Source organism: Hyperolius riggenbachi, chromosome 11 (assembly GCF_040937935.1).
Source record: "Hyperolius riggenbachi isolate aHypRig1 chromosome 11, aHypRig1.pri, whole genome shotgun sequence".
In the NCBI taxonomy this organism is placed as follows: Eukaryota; Metazoa; Chordata; class Amphibia; order Anura; family Hyperoliidae; genus Hyperolius; species Hyperolius riggenbachi.
In genome coordinates, this window is record NC_090656.1 from 17,298,972 (window position 1) to 17,318,002 (window position 19,031).

Sequence of the window (19,031 nt, forward strand, 5' to 3'; positions counted from 1 at the left end):
AAAGGGAACCAGAGAGGAACGGGGGGGGGGGGGGGGGGGAGGGAAAGATTTCATACATACCTGGGGCTTTTTCCAGCCCCATAAGCCTGAATTCGCTCCCACGCCGCCGTCCTCAGCTTCCTGGATCCGCCGGTACCGGGCCCGTCACTTCCGGCGGACGCAGCCAATTGTCCGCATCACAGGGGCTCCCTCCATACACGTACGCTTGCGGCTGCGCAGTAGGCAGCCACATGCGTATCTGTATGGGGAGAGCACCCTGTGATGCGAACAATTGGCCGCGGCCGACTTGCCGACTCCCGGCAATGAGGGGACCCGGTGGCGGCAGATCCAGGCAGCGGAGGACGGCGGCGTGGGAGCGATCCGTGCGTATGGGGCTGGAGGAAGCCCCAGGTATGTATGTGTCATCCTCTCTGGTTCCCTTTAAACTGAGGTGTCTGAGTCGGATTATTTTTGTACCGACTCCACAGCCCTGACTCCGGGTACCCAAAATTGGTCCGACTCCAACTCCACAATCCTTGCAGGGCTATGAAGTGGGTACAAAAATCATCTGACTCCAACTCCTCAGTTAACGAAACCACCAACTCCGACTCCAGGGCCCATATGCAATTCACTTTTTCACCTGAGTTTTCTCCCAGGAGATAATTTTTCATCTTCAATTTAAAATAACTTTTTAAAACTTTGCAACGGAAAAAGTACCAAAAAGTAAATAAAAGATGACTGCAAAAATTATTTTGAATATTTGTTTGCTTGCTGGTGGCTTAAATGGCATTTTATCGTAATTTTTAAAAATATCACATTGGAGAAAACTCAGGTGAAAAAGTGAATTGCATATGGCCCCAGGTGCTCAAAATTGTTTCCGGCCTCCACTTCTTGACTCCACAATCCTTGCAGGGCTAGGAAGTGTGTACAAAAATCAGCCAACTCCAACTCCTCAGCTTATGAAACCACTGACTCCAGGTACCCAAAATTGCTCTGACTCCTCGACTCTGACTCCACAAACCTTGCAGGGCTATGAAGTGGGTGCAAAAATCATCTGACTCTGACTCCTCGGTTTATGAAACCACCAACTCTGACTACAGGCACCTAAAAATTGCTCCAACTCCTACTCCTCGACTCCGACTCCACAGCCCTGCTAGAAACACCAGAGCAGGAATCAAAATGTGAGATCCTGTGAGGCATGGTTGATGGCATTACTGGTATTATCTGTGGGGAGAAAGTGCAAGCATTACTAAATGACATGGTGTTTTTAAAGGGGAACTTCAGCCTAAACAAGCATACTGTCATTAAGTTACATTAGTTATGTTAATTAGGATGGGTAATATAATCTCTTACCCACCCTGTTTTAAAAGTACAGGCAAATGTTTGATTTCATGAGGGCAGCCATCTTTTTCATGGGGGCAGCCATCTTTTTGGTTGAAAGGAGGTGACAGGGAGCATGAGACACAGTTCCAACTGTCCTGTGTCCTGATCACCCCTCCCAGCTGCGCGCGCTAGGCCTCAAATCTCAAATTCAAAATTGAAAAAAACTAATTTATGCCAAAACAGCATAACGACAACATCAGAAATCCCATCATGCTTTGCACAGCATCAGGGGGAAAATGCCCAGGCAGATTTCTTCTGTGCAGCTAAAAATGAGGCTTCGGTAAGAAAAACAAACTTCTCATGCTGTGAAACTGTTAAAGAAACACCAGGCCTTTTCAGTGCTGCTGAGTCGATTTTTAGTCTGGAGGTTCACTTTAAGTCTGCATGTAGTTGAGCTCTAATCACTCTTTCCTCAGACCCCCGGGTGGAAGCTGGACTGATGGACTTTCTGTTGTTTGGAAGCCTTATATCGGCAGTGGACCCGGTCGCCGTGCTGGCCGTGTTTGAGGAAGTTCACGTCAATGAGACCCTGTTTATCATCGTATTTGGAGAGTCACTGCTGAACGACGCCGTCACCGTGGTAAGTACTGGTCATACAGCAACCACTGTCAGAGAGCAGTTACTGAAGGTAAATCTGTGACAATAACAGCATGAATGTCCATGTATAAATACATAAACGGTGAAACTGGGACTGACTGGACAAGAGGATGTGAGACGTAGTAGGGGTGTGATGAGTGCACACACTATAGACATTATTCACATTATTATTATTATTGTTTATATAGCGCCAACCTATTAGAAAAATGGGTACAACCAAAAAAATGTATAGAAAAGTCTCAAGCAGCACAAGTATTGCAACAAAAACAGTAAACATTAGGAGGATGACCCTGCCCTTACGAGCTTACAATCGAAAGAGAGGTGTGTGTGTGTGTACATGTGTGTGTGTGTGTGTGTGTACGTGTGTGTGTGTGTGTGTGTGTGTGTGTGTGTGTGTGTGTGTATGTACAGTGTGTGTGTACAGTGTGTGTGTGTACGTGTGTGTGTACAGTGTGTGTGTGTGTGTGTGTGTGTGTGTGTTAGGGATGATCACTGATATGCAAAATTTTCCAAGTTGATGCAAATTTATGCACATTTTTATGCAAATATATGCAGCTTGAAAATAGGCCAATCAAAACTGATTGGTCCGTTTTCAAACTGCATATCTTTGCATAAAAATTAGCATAATTTTGGAAAAATGTGCATTTCATTGATCATCCCTTGTGTGTGTGTGTGTGTGTGTGTGTGTGTGTGTGTGTGTGTGAAGGGGGGGGGGGGTGGATGAGGCAGTGAGCCTTTGCCTCTGCTTACATTGTGAACAGATATGTAAATTGGAGCATATAAAATGTTATAAGCTTGTCTGAACAGGTGTATTTTAAAGCGGGATTGTCGCCATAAAAATTCAACAGCTTCTGGTCTGAGTGCAGGCGCAGTACTATTCTCTGCCAGAGGGAGACGGAGAGAGCGCGCACTGCGCATGCTCAGACTGGCCGCGACTGGCTGAAGTAACAGGACCCGATACCGAAGCTGGAGAAGGCTGAGGACGGAGGCGTGGGAGTGATCCGTGGGGCTGGAGGAAGCCCCACGGCTTTTAGTGAAACTCGTCTCTGGTACACTTTAAGATCACACCAAACGATCTCCTTGGGCAAAGGTTATCTAGCGTGCGTCCGAAGCTTTAGTCACATGATCAAGTCAGAGACTTCATAACCAATCAGCTGTTATGCTGGGAATACACAGCTTGTTTTTGAGGTGATTAGATGGTTCGATAGATAGTTTCCGACATGTCCGATCTCCCTTTCCATTCTTTTGCCGCTTGATTTTCTATAGAAGTGAATGGAAAAAGATTAGAGAAACGAGCGGAAGATACGAGAATCGACTGCAGAATCGAGCGTCAAAAATGATCGAGAGCAGAAACGCACGGCAGAAACGGACAGCAGAAACGCACAGCAGAAACTCACAGCAAAAACGCACAGCAAAAACGCACTGTGTATTCCCAGCATTAAGGAGAATTTCTGTAGAATAAACTGATCTTCTCCAATCGAGGCCCTTTTACCACCCACTTCCTGTGCCACTGACCTCCATTGCTCCACACTACACCGTTTTCTCCGAGTGCGGTCTGTGCCTGCCTGCAAAGCTGCAGCCGGAGTTACGCCCGCAGTACCTGCTGTTAATGTCTTCAGTGCAGCTGCCGCAGGTCATACAAACACATTTTTGAAGCAGATTTTGTAGCTGTAGAAGAATCACACGCAGAAGAACATTCTTGCACTTCGATTACCGAGCAGCTGCTAGTTTTAGACGTGTGCCTGGAGATATTCTCTAATAAAATAAAATAAACCTCATTCCTTTATACTTCCCATTTTCGGTTGGAAAGGCTACACTATTGATTTCCTGGAAGCAGTAAGCCGGCCGCCTATCTATTACATAGCTGGATTTAAAAAAAAAAAGGTTAATGTTGGTCCTCATTATAATTTGATGGTGCAGCATTGGAAGCCCGTTGCCATGCCGGTCTCATCCGTTATTTATCACAGGCCTCTGTGTTGTGTTGCTCTGCCTGATTCATCTCAGGGACGGGTAATACTATCAGAGGATAAAAGAGCAAGGGCTCCAATTATCTCTGAGTGTACTTATCACATGCATTGCTAATGTCCGACAGATGTACTCACCCCGCAGTGCGTTCAGGAAGACTGCCCAGGAGAGCCTACCCTTTAATGAACGCACTGTGTGCTTAACCACTTGACGACCACAGTGTTAACCCCCCCTAAGGACCATCCTGTTTTTAGCTCAGCTGGGCTGTCCAGTTTCTTCAGCCTCCTGCACAGCCTAGCTTGGGAGCTCAGCAATCGGACTCGCCTCTTTTTTTGTCCCTAAGGGGACATGCCGCCGGAGGGGTTCGATCACTGTGGCCGTTGTTTGTTTGTTTGTTTTTTCCCTCAGCCTGTATCAGGCTGTTTCTTCCTCCCTCCCCTTCTCCCCTCCGTGCATAGAGTTGAACAGGATGGCGATCCGTCCTGTTCCGCCTCCCATAGGCATCAGCCTATGAGAAGATGGCAATCCCTGGCCAATCAGAGGCCGGGGATCGCCGATCTCGTACAGCTCTGCCAGAGACCACAGCGCTGTGCAGTTGTAAACAAAGGGGATTTCTTTCCCCTTTCGTTTTCAGCCTGTTAGCCGCGATCGACGGCTAGCAGGCTAATCACGGAACTCCGCTCCGTGAACCCGCAGGGAACGATCTCGCATGCCGAACTGCAGCTCCAGGACTTGACTCCAATTGGCGTTAGGCGGTCCTGGGGCTGCCGCCGCGGTCATGCCCATTGGTGTGAGGCGGTCTTGAAGTAGTTAAGGGACCACTATCGCGAAAATCTTGAAATTTAAAATACACGTAAACACATAAAAATAAGAAGTATGTTTATTCCAGATTAAAATGATGATAAATTAAATTTTCTCCTATGCTGCGGTCACTTACAGTAGGTAGTAGAAATCTGACAGGTTTTGGACTAGTCCATCTCTTCATGGGGGATTCTGGCCTTTACTATTTAGGAAAGGATTTATAGAAAGATGCTGGCCAGCCTCCCTGCTCGCTGCACACTTTTTTTGGCAGTCGGAAAGAGGAATTGCCATTCACTAAGTGCATTTGAAATTCAAGAAAATCCTGAGAATCTCCCATGAGGAGATGGCCTAGTCCAAAACCGGTAGGCTCTGTCAGAACTCTATTACCTATATATGCAATATATGGATATAAAAAGTGATTTTGATGCTAAAAAAATACCGTAAAAGTGGGTATCATGAAAAATGTACTGCATTCGGCTGTATGTCACCACAGGGCCTCATTAAGCTCTGGTGTCAGGTTACAAAGACAGTGCGCGTTAACAGGTTCACTTTGCGACATTGCTGTAAATTGCGCGTGGTCCAGGCAGCGGGTCAGTCTGCTTCCTGGAAATTCTTGTGACTGCAGAATCCGAACTGATAAAGTAGAATGGGATTGACCTGCTTTGCTGATCCTGGATGCGGCTTACGCACCTACCCTTCCTCATTAGCAAGTAATCGCTATTATTGATCCATTTTCCTGCCTCTGTGTACTCTTGACAGCCGCCATGCAGAGACGTGGAGCCAGCGAGGTGTTATGTAAGTGTGCAGGCAATAGTCAGCCAGTGGGGGGGGACATACAAGGAAATAAAGGTTTTACAGGCGTTACATGATCACATAAATGAACCAGGCCGAGGCTGTTTCCTGCCGCTGGCCCAGATATTGGCAGTGCTGCTGATTATAGGATTATAGGAAACACGCTGTACCGCTTCATATATATGTATCTGTCAGAAGTGCGCAGACATTAAGTATGCCATTAAGTAGAAGTGCCTTTTCATAAGATCAAAATATGAGGCCAAATCCAAGAGTGCACGTAATTTGAAAATGACAGGGCAACTGCAGGAGGTATGAAGTGACTCGGTAAAACTCGTTCATTCGCAGCGGCTTATCTCATCCAGCTCAGTACCTGAACCAAGTAAAGTTAATTAAGATAAACACCATGTATCTGCAAATGAATATGACCTACTTACCTTGCTGTCAGAAGCTCAGCATTTTCTTCTAATGCTAATCCCTTCCAGTTCTGACAAGATTGAAATCTATCAGTTGCTGTCAGTTATATAATAGTTTCTGTCAGTTATAACTGAAAGTACAACTGATGAGCAAGGTAATGTCCATGTTTACTGATGGCTCAAGTGGGGAATATTACGGTTTAACATTGTGCTGGCCAGGAAGCTGTTATGGGGTAACAGCCATTTTCAAAATGGAGGACGGAGAATTCCATCAATCAGAACAGATAAGCAGGACATAGGAGGGGAGAAAGAGATTGAGGAGTAGACTACACAGGAGGTAAGTATGACGTGTGTATGTTTATTTTGATGTTTAATTTTCAGTTCGGGTTTGCTTTAAAGCTAGGACTAAAGGTGCGTGCAAAAATGCAATAACTGTCAGCCGATAACAACCATTTTAGCGAACAATCGGTTTTTTGTGTGCAGCGGCCACCGACCAATCCTACACGGACATTGGAAGGATCCGTCTTGTCAGATCCTTAACAACTCTCGATGCTTAAACACGACTGATCACAATTCTATTTTCAACCCACCTGACTGATAAAAGCCGCTCTGCCATCCACTGATCGTCGTCTGTTGATTGTCATCCCTCCGCCCCCCTCCTCCTTAGCAATAGACCGTATCGCTAGCCTCAAAGTCACCGGAGGGATCGATTCCCGATCCCTGATGGGCTACAGTTATCATGTGTGTGTCTAGCTTAAAGAAACATGGATGTGCTGCTGTGGGACAGTTGAACAGCACATCATGGTTAGGCTCATTGGGGCGAATGCAACGGAAACCCCCGACCATGTCCCCCTAATGTAGATGTACATCCGCCATCCATCCTCCCCCCCCCCCCCCCCCCTCAGTGCCAGTTTATTAATATTTTACCTGTCCGGTGTCCACCGCTGTATCTGCTCTCTTTTTCCTCATTCGCGCCCCACGTTGCTGCCGGTGTATTGCACATGGGGCGTCAGAAAAAAAAAAAGCTTTGTCAGTTATTTTTTTATTTTATTTTGAGGCTGGCAATACTAGTTTGTGTGTACATGTCTGTGTGTGTGTGTGTTTGAATTGGGTGTGTGTGTGAGTTGTGTGTGTGTGTGTAAGTTGTGCGTGTTGTGTGTTTGTGTGTTTATGTTTGAGTTGGTGTGTACGTGTGTGTGTGTTCGTTGTGTTTGTACGTGTGTATGTGTGTGTTGTGTGTGTGTGTGTGTTTGTGTGTTTATGTTTGAGTTGGTGTGTACGTGTGTGTGTTAGTTGTGTTTGTACGTGTGTATGTTGTGTGTGTGTGTTTGAGGTGTGGGTGTTTGTGACTCTGTGTTTTGAGGTTTGTGTGTGTCGGTGTCTGAGGTGTGTGTGTTTGATGTGTGTGTGTGTGTGTGTGTTTGTCTGTGTGTGTGTCTGAGGGGTGTGTGTGTGTGTGTGTGTGTGTGTGTCTGTGTTTGGTGTGTGTGTGTGTGTGTTTGAGGTGTGTATCTGTGTTTGAGGTGTGTGTGTGTGTTTGAGGTGTGTGTGTGTCTGTGTTTGAGGTGTGTGTGTCTGTGTTTGAGGTGTGTGTGGCGGTGGTGAGGAGAGAGGTGTGCATGTCCCTGTGGAAACAGCAGAACCTAAACAAGAAAGTGTAAATCCTGATGAGTAGCGGCAGTGTCACGCTAGGAGGGCAGCGCGGTCTCCGCTGATTTAGCCGTTGACTTCACACATGGCAGTGATGCGCTCCTTTATGGGGTGTTAATAACCCAGTTTTCCCTGTAGCTGAACACTTCACAGAGAACAAAACATGACCTGAGATTGGTGAGGAGCCGCTTCAGAATAATAGATCTCTTTTATTGCGGTTATGGTGCAGAAGAGAGATGAAGTCACACAAAAGACGGAGAGGACATATTCTACCCACACAGCTAATGTGAAAGAAGTGTGAATTAGGAGACCTTGTTCTGCCTGGAATGAAAGCCAAACTTAACCTCACAGTTCATGGTCTTAAAAAAATTCTTGTGAAAAGCGGCTGTACTTTTATAACTGTGCCCTAAATCATCACATTGGGTTTCATTTTCCAAGCATTTAAGAAACTTTCTGCTGCTGCAGCATAATTCCTGCTAAATACATTATCTCCTGCAGGCCACAGGTGACTGAAATGGGTCAATTAACCGTGGTGGTGTTACCGGGCGTCACCGCTCAGCAGTAAGGTGGCAGAGTTATCGGTGGTGGATAGGGCACTGGAGCTGATGCCCGAACTTTACCGGCTGGGGAGTGGTAGACTGGCCTCCGCAGGGCCGGTTCTAGGCATTTTGCTGTCTGAAGAAAACTTGTGATGCGCTCCCCCCCCCCCCCCGATTTGGAATGTTCGCACGGCACCTTATAATTTTACCCTCAGTATAGGTAGGTAGGTAGCCAAGTATAGTTGCCCCCTGTATAGGGTAGCCAGGTATAGTTGCCCCACTATACTGTAGGTAGCTAGTATAGTTGCCCCATTATAAGAAGTATAGTTGCCCCTAGTATAGGTAGCTAGTATAGCTGCCCCCGGATAGGTAGTATAGTTGCCCCAGTATAAGAAGTATAGTTGCCCCCAGTATAGGTAGCTAGTATAGCTGCCCCCGGATAGGTAGTATAGTTGCCCCAGTATAAGTACTGTAGTATAGTTGCCCCCAGTATAGGTAGTATAGTTGCCCCAGTATAGGTGTAATACCTGGCATATTTCCTGCTTTCTTTCAGCCACTATACCCCAATAAATTGCCGCAGCACTGAGCTCGGCCCACTTCTTCACCTACAGACAAGCCCCCACTTGACCAGGACACTGAATATGTCTCCTGACTTCGGTTACCCCCAGGTCTTAACAAGATATAGTAGCTGAGGCAGAGAAAGCCAGAGGACCACCAGAGCAAACAAGACTATGCAGCTGGGTGATATCAGGCAATAGAGCAGAATGCTCTCGTGGAGGAAGTTACACAGATCACACCAAGAGCTATGATCAAGGGAGCAAGATTGCTCAGAGCGACCGCAGCTCTGAGCTTCCGATAACCGCCACAAATAGACAAGACACAATGATTACTCAGTGCGACCGCAGCACTGAGCCTCTGATGTCCAGCACACTGAGTAACAAGACAGACAACAGACAGACAGACTGAATGCTTGCCAACTGACAAGACACACTGGTTGCTCAGTGCGACCGCAGCACTGAGCCTCTGATGTCCAGCACACTGAGTAACAAGACAGACAACAGACAGACAGACTGAATGCTTGCCAACTGACAAGACACACTGGTTGCTCAGTGCGACCGCAGCACTGAGCCTCTGATGTCCAGCACACTGAGTAACAAGACAGACAACAGACAGACAGACTGAATGCTTGCCAACTGACAAGACACACTGGTTGCTCAGTGCGACCGCAGCACTGAGCCTCTGATGTCCACCACACTGAGTAACAAAGACAGACACCAGACAGACAGATGGAATGCTTGCCAATCTAATTGCTACCCCAGCAATAGCATACATCCACACTGGCACGGACAAGACAAACCAGCAGGATTGTAACTAATAGCAACTGCTGCTACAGTCACGTCCACAGGAACAGAACAAGCAGGAATACTACCGGTCACCAACGTGGTGAAGGCAGTCTCCAAACTATCAGGATGGGAAAAGACTTCACTGTACCCCCGCAGGTGCAGTGAACGTCCAGGCAGGCAAGGCAAAGTAATGCAATACAATACAATACAACTTTCACACCAGTAACCTAGCAATCAACTATGGCTAAACTGAATGCTATGTCGGGCGAGGTCTGAGAAGGGAAGCAGGATTTTCTATGGACACCAGCCAATGAGAGCAGACATGCAAATTCCCACACAGCTGGATGGTAATCATGCAGTCCTGACTGATTGAAGGCTGCAAGCTGCCTGTGAATGGAAAGGACTCTCATTACAAATGCATGCCAAATCATGCAACCACATGCATGTAAGAAATCCATAGTTGTCTGGCTGCAGTGCAACTGCAGCAAGCCATAGGCTGATTCATGACAACATCCTGAGCTGCTCTGAACTGCAGAGTGATTGCAGATGGCAATGAGACTCCTTGCAAATGCAATCAAAACTAAGCAACCAAATGCAAGCAGAGAAAGCAAAACTGTTCGGTTGCAGCTCCACTGCAACCGACAGGAGGGATCCTTACAATAGGTAGCTAGTTTAGTTGCCCCCAGTATAGGTAGTATATTTGCCCCAGTATAGGTAGCTAGTATAGTTGCCCCAAGTATAAGTAGTATAGTTGCCCTAGTATTGGTAGCTAGTATAGTTGCCTCCCCGTAAAGGTAGCAAGTATAGTTGCCCCAGTATAGGTAGTATAGTTTCCCCAGTAAAGGTAGTATAGTTGCCCCCAGTATAGGTAGTATAGTTGCCCCCAGTATAGGTAGCATAGTTGCCTTAGTATAGGTAGTACAGGTGTCCCCAGTATAAGTAGTATAGTTGCCCCAGTATAAGTATATACAATAATACAGTACAATAACATTTCTATAGCGCTTTTCTCCCATAGGACTCAAAGCGCTTAGGCTCTCTCAGATTCAGTAATTAGTAGGATGAAGTATTCACACAACAAAAGTTATATTTCTGCAAATGCCAAACTGAACAGGTGGGTTTTCAGTCTGGATTTAAACACGTCCAGGGATGGGGCTGTCCTGATCTGTTGAGGTAAGGAGTTCCAAAACGTAGGGGCAGCATGACAGAAGGCTCTGGGACCAAAAGTTTCCAAGTGGACTCTGGGTATGACTAGATTATTAGAACCTGTGGATCTGAGAATGCGGGGATTGCTACGCAGCTGTAACATATCTTTCATGTATCCAGGGCCTAGATTATTCAGGGATTTAAATGTCAGTAGGCCGATCTTGAATAGGACCCTCCATTCTATAGGTAGCCAGTGAAGGGAGTGCAGGACTGGCGTTATGTGGCAGTGACGGGGTTGGTTGGTTAGCAGTCTGGCAGCAGTATTCTGTATCAGCTGTAGTCGGTACAAGACCTTTTTTGGAAGGCCAGTGTAAAGAGCATTGCAGTAGTCCAGTCGGGATGTGATGAAGGCGTGGACTAAGGTTGGCAGATCTTCTGGGGGTATGAGGTGCTTGATTTTTGCAATGTTCTTCAGGTGAAAATAGGATGATTTCACCACAGCAGAGATTTGAGTTCTGACGTTTAAATCCCATCAATTAGAACTCCCAGGCTACGCACATGATCAGAGCTGCGTAGATCCGTGCCTCCTATTCCCAGTGGTGAAGACTGCAAGTTAAGTTGTTTTGTTATCATGCTCTGCCCTCCAATCAGAAGGACTTCAGTTTTGTCTGCATTTAGTTTCAGCCAGTTGTCATTCATCCATTGCTGTAGTTCACGTAAGCAGGCGTTTATAGTTAGAGTTGGGTCTGTCACACCAGGCTTGAAGGAAAGATATAGTTGGGTGTCGTCTGCATAGCAGTGGTATGTCAGGCCATGTTTTTGGATTCGTTTTCCAAGCGGTAACATGTAAATTGTGAAAAGCAGGGGAGAGAGGATTGAGCCCTGGGGCACCCCATACTTAAGTGATACAGGGGTGGACAGGAAGGGCCCCATAGACACTTTGTGGGTTCTGCCACTCAAGAAGGATTGGAACCACTGAAGAACTATGCCATCAATGCCGCAGTATTCCTGTAGCCTGTTTATCAAGATGTCATGGTCAACTGTAACAAAGGCTGCAGAAAGGTCTAGCAGTATGAGGATCGAGCACTCTCCTCTGTCTCTTGCCATGAGCAGGTGGTTGCATATTTGGATGAGGGCAGTTTCAGTGCTGTGGTGTTTCCTGAAGCCAGACTGGAATGGGTCATAACTGTTATTTTGTAGGATTCTGGCTTCTAGCTGGAGGTATACAGCTTTTTCAATTAGCTTGCCCAGAAAGGGGAGGTTAGAGACAGGTCTGTAGCTGGTCATTGCATCTGGGTCCAGGGAGGGTTTTTTGAGGAGAGTAGTATAGTTGCCCCCAGTATAGGTAGTATAACTGTCCCCTAGTATAGGTAGAATAGGTGTCCCCAGTATAAGTAGTATACTTGCCCCAGTATAAGTAGTATAGTTGCCCCCAGTATAGGTAGTATTGTTGTTCCAGTATAGGTAGTATAGTTGCCCCAGTATAGGTAGCTAGTGTAGGTGCCCCCAGTATAGGTAGTATAGATGCCCCAGTATAGGTAGTATAGTTGCCCTAGTATAGGTGCTTCCAGTCTAGGTAGTATAGTTTCCCTAGTATAGGTAACTAGGTATGTTGGCCTCAGTATAGGTAGTATAGTTTCCTCAGTATAGGTATCTAGTGTAGTTGCCCCCGGTATAGGTAGTATAGTTGCCCCAGTATGGGTAGCTAGTATAGTTGCCCCCAGTATAGGTAAGTAGTATAGCTGCCCCAGTATAGGTAGTATAGTTGCCCTAGTATAGGTGTCCCCAGTGTAGGTAGTATAGTTGCCACAGTATAGGTAGTATAGTTGCCCCAGTATAGGTAGTATAGTTGCCCTAGTATAGGTGTCCCCGGTATAGATAGTATAGTTGCCCCAGTGTAGGTAGCTAGTATAGTTGCCCCCAGTATAGGTAGGTAGTATAGTTGCCACAGTATAGGTAGGTAGTATAGTTGCCACAGTATAGGTAGTATAGTTGCCCCAGTATAGGTAGTATAGTTGCCCTAGTATAGCTGTCCCCGGTATAGGTAGTATAGTTGCCCTAGTATAGGTGCCCCCGGTATAGGTAGTATAGTTGCCCCAGTGTAGGTAGCTAGTATACTTGCCCCCAGTACAGGTAGGTAGTATAGTTGCCCCCAGTATAGGTAGTATAGTTGCCCTAGTATAGCTGTCCCCAGTATAGGTAGTATAGTTGCCCTAGTATAGGTGCCCCCGGTATAGGTAGTATAGTTGCCCCAGTGTAGGTAGCTAGTATACTTGCCCCCAGTACAGGTAGGTAGTATAGTTGCCCCCAGTATAGGTAGGTAGTATAGTTGCCACAGTATAGGTAGTATAGTTGCCCCCGTATAGGTAGTATAGTTGCCCTAGTATAGGTGCCCCCGGTATAGGTAGTATAGTTGCCCCAGTGTAGGTAGCTAGTATAGTTGCCCCCAGTACAGGTAGGTAGTATTGTTGCCCCCAGTATAGGTAGGTAGTATAGTTGCCACAGTATAGGTAGTATAGTTGCCCCCGTATAGGTAGTATAGTTGCCCTAGTATAGGTGCCCCCGGTATAGGTAGTATAGTTGCCCCAGTGTAGGTAGCTAGTATAGTTGCCCCCAGTACAGGTAGGTAGTATAGTTGCCCCCAGTATAGGTAGGTAGTATAGTTGCCACAGTATAGGTAGTATAGTTGCCCCCATATAGGTAGTATAGTTGCCCTAGTATAGGTATCCCCAGTATAGGTAGTATAGTTGCCCCAGTGTAGATAGTATAGGTGTCCCCAGTACAGGAGGAGCAGCAGGGGTGGGCAGACCCCCCTCCCTCACTTGGGTTCCCTCCTTCCATGCTCCCCCTCCAGATATTGGAGCACTGTCAGCAGCAGCCTTGCAGGGAGTGACTTTCCACTTTTCCAAACACCGGAACGCTGCGTTTCACAAGACTTCTCCGCCTTCAATGCCGTTCACTGGCTTCCGCTAATCAGGAAGCACAGTGAGCAGCATTGAAGGTGGAGACCCGTGGCACGTGATGCAGCGCTCCGGTGTCTGGAACGCGAAGGTGGTAAGTCATTCCGCTGAAAGTGCTCGAATATCTGGAAGGAGGAACGGGGTAAGGAGGGAATCTGTGTGTGTGTGTGTGTGGGGGGGGGGGGGGGGGGGGGGTATTTTAATTGGTTAGTGCTAGTAGAATAGTGAAAAACACTGAAGATGCAAGTCTTCACTCAACAGGTACTCGGAAGCAAATCTGAAATTGATTTTGATTACCTTATTTTATTTAGTACCTTTTGAGTCTATTTCTTTTTTTCTAGAAATTTGTTGATTCTTTTTACTATATGATTTGTACAAATTAAACTCCCATGAAAAAAAGTTTTAGTGTTTTTTAATGCCTAATAGTGTTCATATATTAACATATTTCAGAGAAATTGTGTTAGATGTGTCTCATTTTGTGTTGCCAAATGTTTCATGACAGCTTTTCAGCTGGCTCAGATGGAGTAAGCACTACATAACCTGGTTCAGGGAGATATTTACGGTTAATGCACAGCTAAGCTGTAAAGTAAATATTTGTATACAGGGTCGCCACCAGAAATTTTGGGGCCCCTCACACATCATCAGGCCCCCCCCCCTCCCAGGGCCCACCCACTGGTTGCTGTGCCCACCCACTAGCTACCCCACCCCCATGTCCGTGCGCAAAGTGCGCTGCGGCGAAAAATGTGCATGGCTCCAACACTGAAGAAAGTGGCATGCACAGCGTGATGCGGCAAAAAGTGGCATGTTGTGGGTGGAGCCAAAATACAGGTAGTCCCCGGTTAACAAATGAGATAGGGACTTTTAGGTCCATTTTTATCCTTTCTCCGTTCTCTTTTGTCCCCCTCCTTTCTTCCTGTGCCTCTTTTGTCCCCCTCTGTCTCACCTCAGTTTCTGCCTCTTGTGTCCCTCTGTGTGCCCTCAGGTTCCCGTCTCATCTCTTTTCTCCCTGTGCGTCTTTTGTCCGCCTCTGTTCCCCCTGTGCTTCTTTTATCCCCCTGTGTTACCTCTTGTCCCCTTCTGTCTCAGCTCGTCCCCCTGCCCTAGCCAGGTATAGATGCCCCCCCAGTATAGGTATCCAGGCATAAGTGCCACCAGTATCAGTAGCCAGGTATAGCTTCCCCCAGTATAAGTAGCCAGCTATAGGTAGTGCCCTAGTATAGGTAGCCTGGTTATAGCTGGTGCCCCAGTATAGGCCAGCAAGATACAGGTGCCCCAGTATAGGCGAGCAAGATACAGATGCTCCAGTAGAGGTATTCAACTATAGGTGGTGCCCTGGTATAGGTAGCCTGGTATAGTTGCCCCCAGTATAGGTAGCCAGGTATGGGTGGTGCACCAGTATAGGTTAGCCAGGTACAGGTGCCCCCAGTATAAGTAGCAAGCTATAGCCGCCCCAGTATAAGTAGCCAAGTATAGGTGGTGTCCCAGTATAGGTAGCCAGGTACAGGTGGTGCCCTCAGTAAAGGTAGCCAGGTACAGGTGGTGCCCTCAGTAAAGGTAACCAAGTATAGGTGGTGCACCAGTATAGGTAGCTAGGTATAGGTGGTTCCCGCACCAGTATAGGTAGCCAGGTATTGGTGATGGCCCAGTATAGGCATCCTGTAGCCAGATATAGGTGGTGCCCCAGTATAGAAAGTCCGCTGTAGCTGGCTCACTCACTGCAGTGTCAGTGCCCCTGACGGCTGATGGCTGCTTTGTTTGTATATAGAGTAGACCAAAAAACACCACATACAGGTTCACCCCTGGAACTCCACTAGCACCTTTCTCAGCCAGCTGCTCTTAAAAAAAATCCCCCAAAATCCAACAAAAAAACAGAAGGGGACCTTGGGAGTGTCGAGGTCCCCCTAAACTTTACTTACCACCAACGCATGACCCATTACCTTGACTCCAACTCCCTGTTTGACCCCCTACAATCAGGATTTCGGCCAGGCCACTCCACCGAGACTGCCCTCACCAAGGTCGTCAATGACCTCACGCTTGCCAAGGCCGAAGGAAAATACACTATCCTTCTCCTCCTAGACCTCTCATCAGCATTCGACACTGTCGATCACGCCCTGCTACTCCAGTCCCTGCAATCTGTGGGTATCCAAGACCTTGCCCTAGCATGGTTCTCCTCCTACCTCTCAAATCGCTCCTTCAAGACCTCCTTCAATGGTTCCTCCTCAACCTCCATCCCACTTTCAGTTGGGGTCCCCCAAGGCTCTGTTCTTGGTCCCCTGCTGTTTTCCATTTACTCCACCTCCATCGGAAAACTCATCTCCTCTCTGGGTTTCAAATATCACCTATATGCAGATGACACCCAGATTTACCTCCATACCACTGACCTCTCCACCACCACCATGGAGAAGGTATCCTCTGGCCTCTCGGCTATTTCATCCTGGATGTCTGCCAGGTTCCTAAAATTAAACCTGAATAAGACTGAACTCCTAATCTTCCCACCCCGTGCTGCCTCACCCCCCACTGACCTCTACGTCACTGTCAATGGCACAATCATTCACCCAACCACACAAGCCCGCTGCCTGGGTGTCACCCTGGACTCTGCCCTCTCCTTCACCTCCCACATCCAAACCGTAGCTAGGGCCTGCTATTTCCACCTACGCAACATCTCCAAGATCCGGCCTTTCCTGACCCCAGACACTGCCAAACTCCTTGTCCATGCCCTCATCATCTCCCGCCTGGACTACTGCAACTCACTCCTGTCCGGCCTCCCTCAAAACCGCATAGCCCCCCTACAATCCATCATGAACGCAGCATCCAGCCTCATCTACTCCTCCCACCGCTCTGTCTCCACGACTCCCCTACACAAATCCCTTCATTGGCTTCCAATTCACTTCAGAATTAGCTTCAAGGTCCTATGTTTGGCCTACAAATCCTTACACAAGTCCTGCCCAACCTACATCTCTAACCTGGTCAGCAGATATACACCCGGCCGCCCACTTCGCTCCTCCAACAACCTCCTCTTAACCACCCCACGCATCTCACACTCCCATGCACGACTGCAGGACTTCACTAGAGCTGCCCCCATCCTGTGGAACTCTCTCCCACTGCCCATCAGGCTCGCTCCCACCTTCAACACCTTCAAAAAAGCACTCAAAACTCACTTCTTCAAGAAGGCCTACATCAAATCAACACTGCCCTAATCCTTTCTGCCAATAACTTCTTGCTGCACCCCCTCCTTTTGTGTCACCAACCCCTCCCTCTAGATTGTAAGCATTTGGCAGGGCCCTCTCCACTTGTGTATCATACTTGACTGTGTGCACTTTACCCAGAATTTAGAACTTGTTACCACTACCACTCCAGTTTATGATCTGGCATTGTACTACTGTCTGCATTGTGTTGTGTATCTTTTTGCTATTACCTGTATTGTTGTATCTATTGTCTATTACCTGTATTGTTCTGTCACCCCTGTTATCATTGTCTGTAACCTTATTTATTGTACAGCGCTGCGTAATATGTTGGCGCTATATAAATCTAATAAATAATAATAATCAATAATAATAATACCAGCTTGCAGCGGGCCTCGCAAAATAGTATAGAAGTTCTCTGGGCTCTACTCAAAGCTGTAAGGTGTGCCATATTTTTCTCAGTTAAATAACTCTACTCTGACAGTGAACCTGAGGTGAAAATAAACTGATGAGATAAACAATTGTATTTGTCCTCCTACTCCTTAAAGTGACTTATTTTCTAGATACCCCATGGTTTTATTTCATATTTAATTATTTGCAAAGTGGAATGAATGTTCTATTATCTCTGATCAGATTCTATTAAGTGTCCCAAAGTGAAAAATACACAGAACTATTGACCTTTTTCTATCTCTCCTCTGCCCTCAGGAGTTATATTCTGCCAGGAAAACTTTATGGCTGTAATTTGCTTATCTGTGATCTTTACTATATTCCCACCAAGGTACAAAAAGACAGAAGCTTTCACTTCCATGCCTAAAAAATAACTCTTTTAGGCTGCTTTCACAGTGGGACGTTACAGGCGCACGTTAGAGCAGCCTGTAACGCAGCCCAACTCACAGTAATGAAAAATCAATGAGCTGTTCACAGTGCCCACGTTGCGTTACATTGTAACACTGCACGTTCTATGAAAGTGCAGCATGCTGTGCGTTATACGCGGTTTTAGCTGTGTTAGACTGCTTGCACATGCTCAGTGACTAGCCACATGGCTCATTAATATTCACTGCACTGTGGTGACGTAACCGGATCATGAATGAATTGTTCATTTGATCCGGATCTTTATTGTGAGTCGAATCATCCGGATCATCACAATAAACAATTCGGTTCACAGTGGATGTCTGTCTGGAAGAAACAGGAACATACAGAATGTACAGTGCAGGGAAAGTCCTGTCCTGCTAGTCATTTCACCCCTGCTTCCTGCTTCCCTAGTAAAATGATTCAAATGATTCAGTTCAAAGATCCGGATCTTTTCAATGATCCGATTCGAATCATCCGAATCCTTGAAAAGATCCGGAAGTCCCATCACTATCTTGGAGCGGCTGTTCTATCAGTATAGAACGAAAACAGCGCACGAAGAGCCGCATAACGCAGCTCAATCTGACATCCAACTTCAACACCACCATGCGTTGCGTTAGGGGCACATTATGCGACCATAACGTCCCCTAAAACGCAACGTCTTGGTGGGAAAGAGGGGTTAGGAAAATAAAACAAGTAAAACAGCCTTGTTATTAATGTTTTGCCCTTCACATACACGTTTATCTCATCATGTCACCTGTCGCCACGGGTACAATTGAAGCACCCAACTTGATCTACTGCCTTATTTTAGGTTAATAGTTGAGTTCTACCACTCCAATGTTGCTAGTCGTATTCTGAAAGTGGACCTGAACTCATAACGTCCTTTCTGCTCTAAAAGATACGCAACATCATAATAAGCTTTAACCACTTCAGCCTACAGTGTTGTTTCACCTTATGCATCCAAGCAACGTTCACCTCGCATTCATTCGCCTATAACTTTATCACTACTTATCACACTGAAATGATCTATAGCTTGTTTTTTTCTGCCACCATTTAGGCTTTCTTTGGTTGATACATTTTATAAAGAATTATTTTATCCGGTTCAGCACCGCAGTCTGAAAATCTCATGCATCCGAGCAACGTTCACTTCCCATTCATTCGCCTATAACTTTATTGCTACTTATCACAATGAATTGATCTATATCTTGTTTTTTCCGCCACTAATTAGGCTTTCTTTGGGTAGTACATTTTGCTAAGAATTATTTTTTTCTAAATCTATTTTAACAGGAAGATTAAGAAAGAAATGAAAAAAATTCATTATTTCTCAGTTTTTGTCCATTATAGTTTGAAATTAATATACGCTACCATAATTAAAACATGTATTTTATTTGCCCATCTGTCCCGGTTATTACACCGTTTAAACAATGTCCCTATC

General features: G+C 46.3%; 1 protein-coding gene across 2 annotated transcripts in view; it reads left to right on the forward strand.

Moving 5' to 3' along the window:
• Nucleotides 1–19,031, forward strand: part of SLC9A5 (solute carrier family 9 member A5) — a 241,337-nt gene that overhangs the window by 85,485 nt on the left and 136,821 nt on the right. For both annotated transcript variants that reach the window (XM_068260279.1, XM_068260280.1), the window contains exon 3: nucleotides 1,779–1,942. In XM_068260279.1, the coding sequence (XP_068116380.1) occupies nucleotides 1,779–1,942 (164 nt within the window). The remainder of the gene's footprint in view (nucleotides 1–1,778; nucleotides 1,943–19,031) is intronic.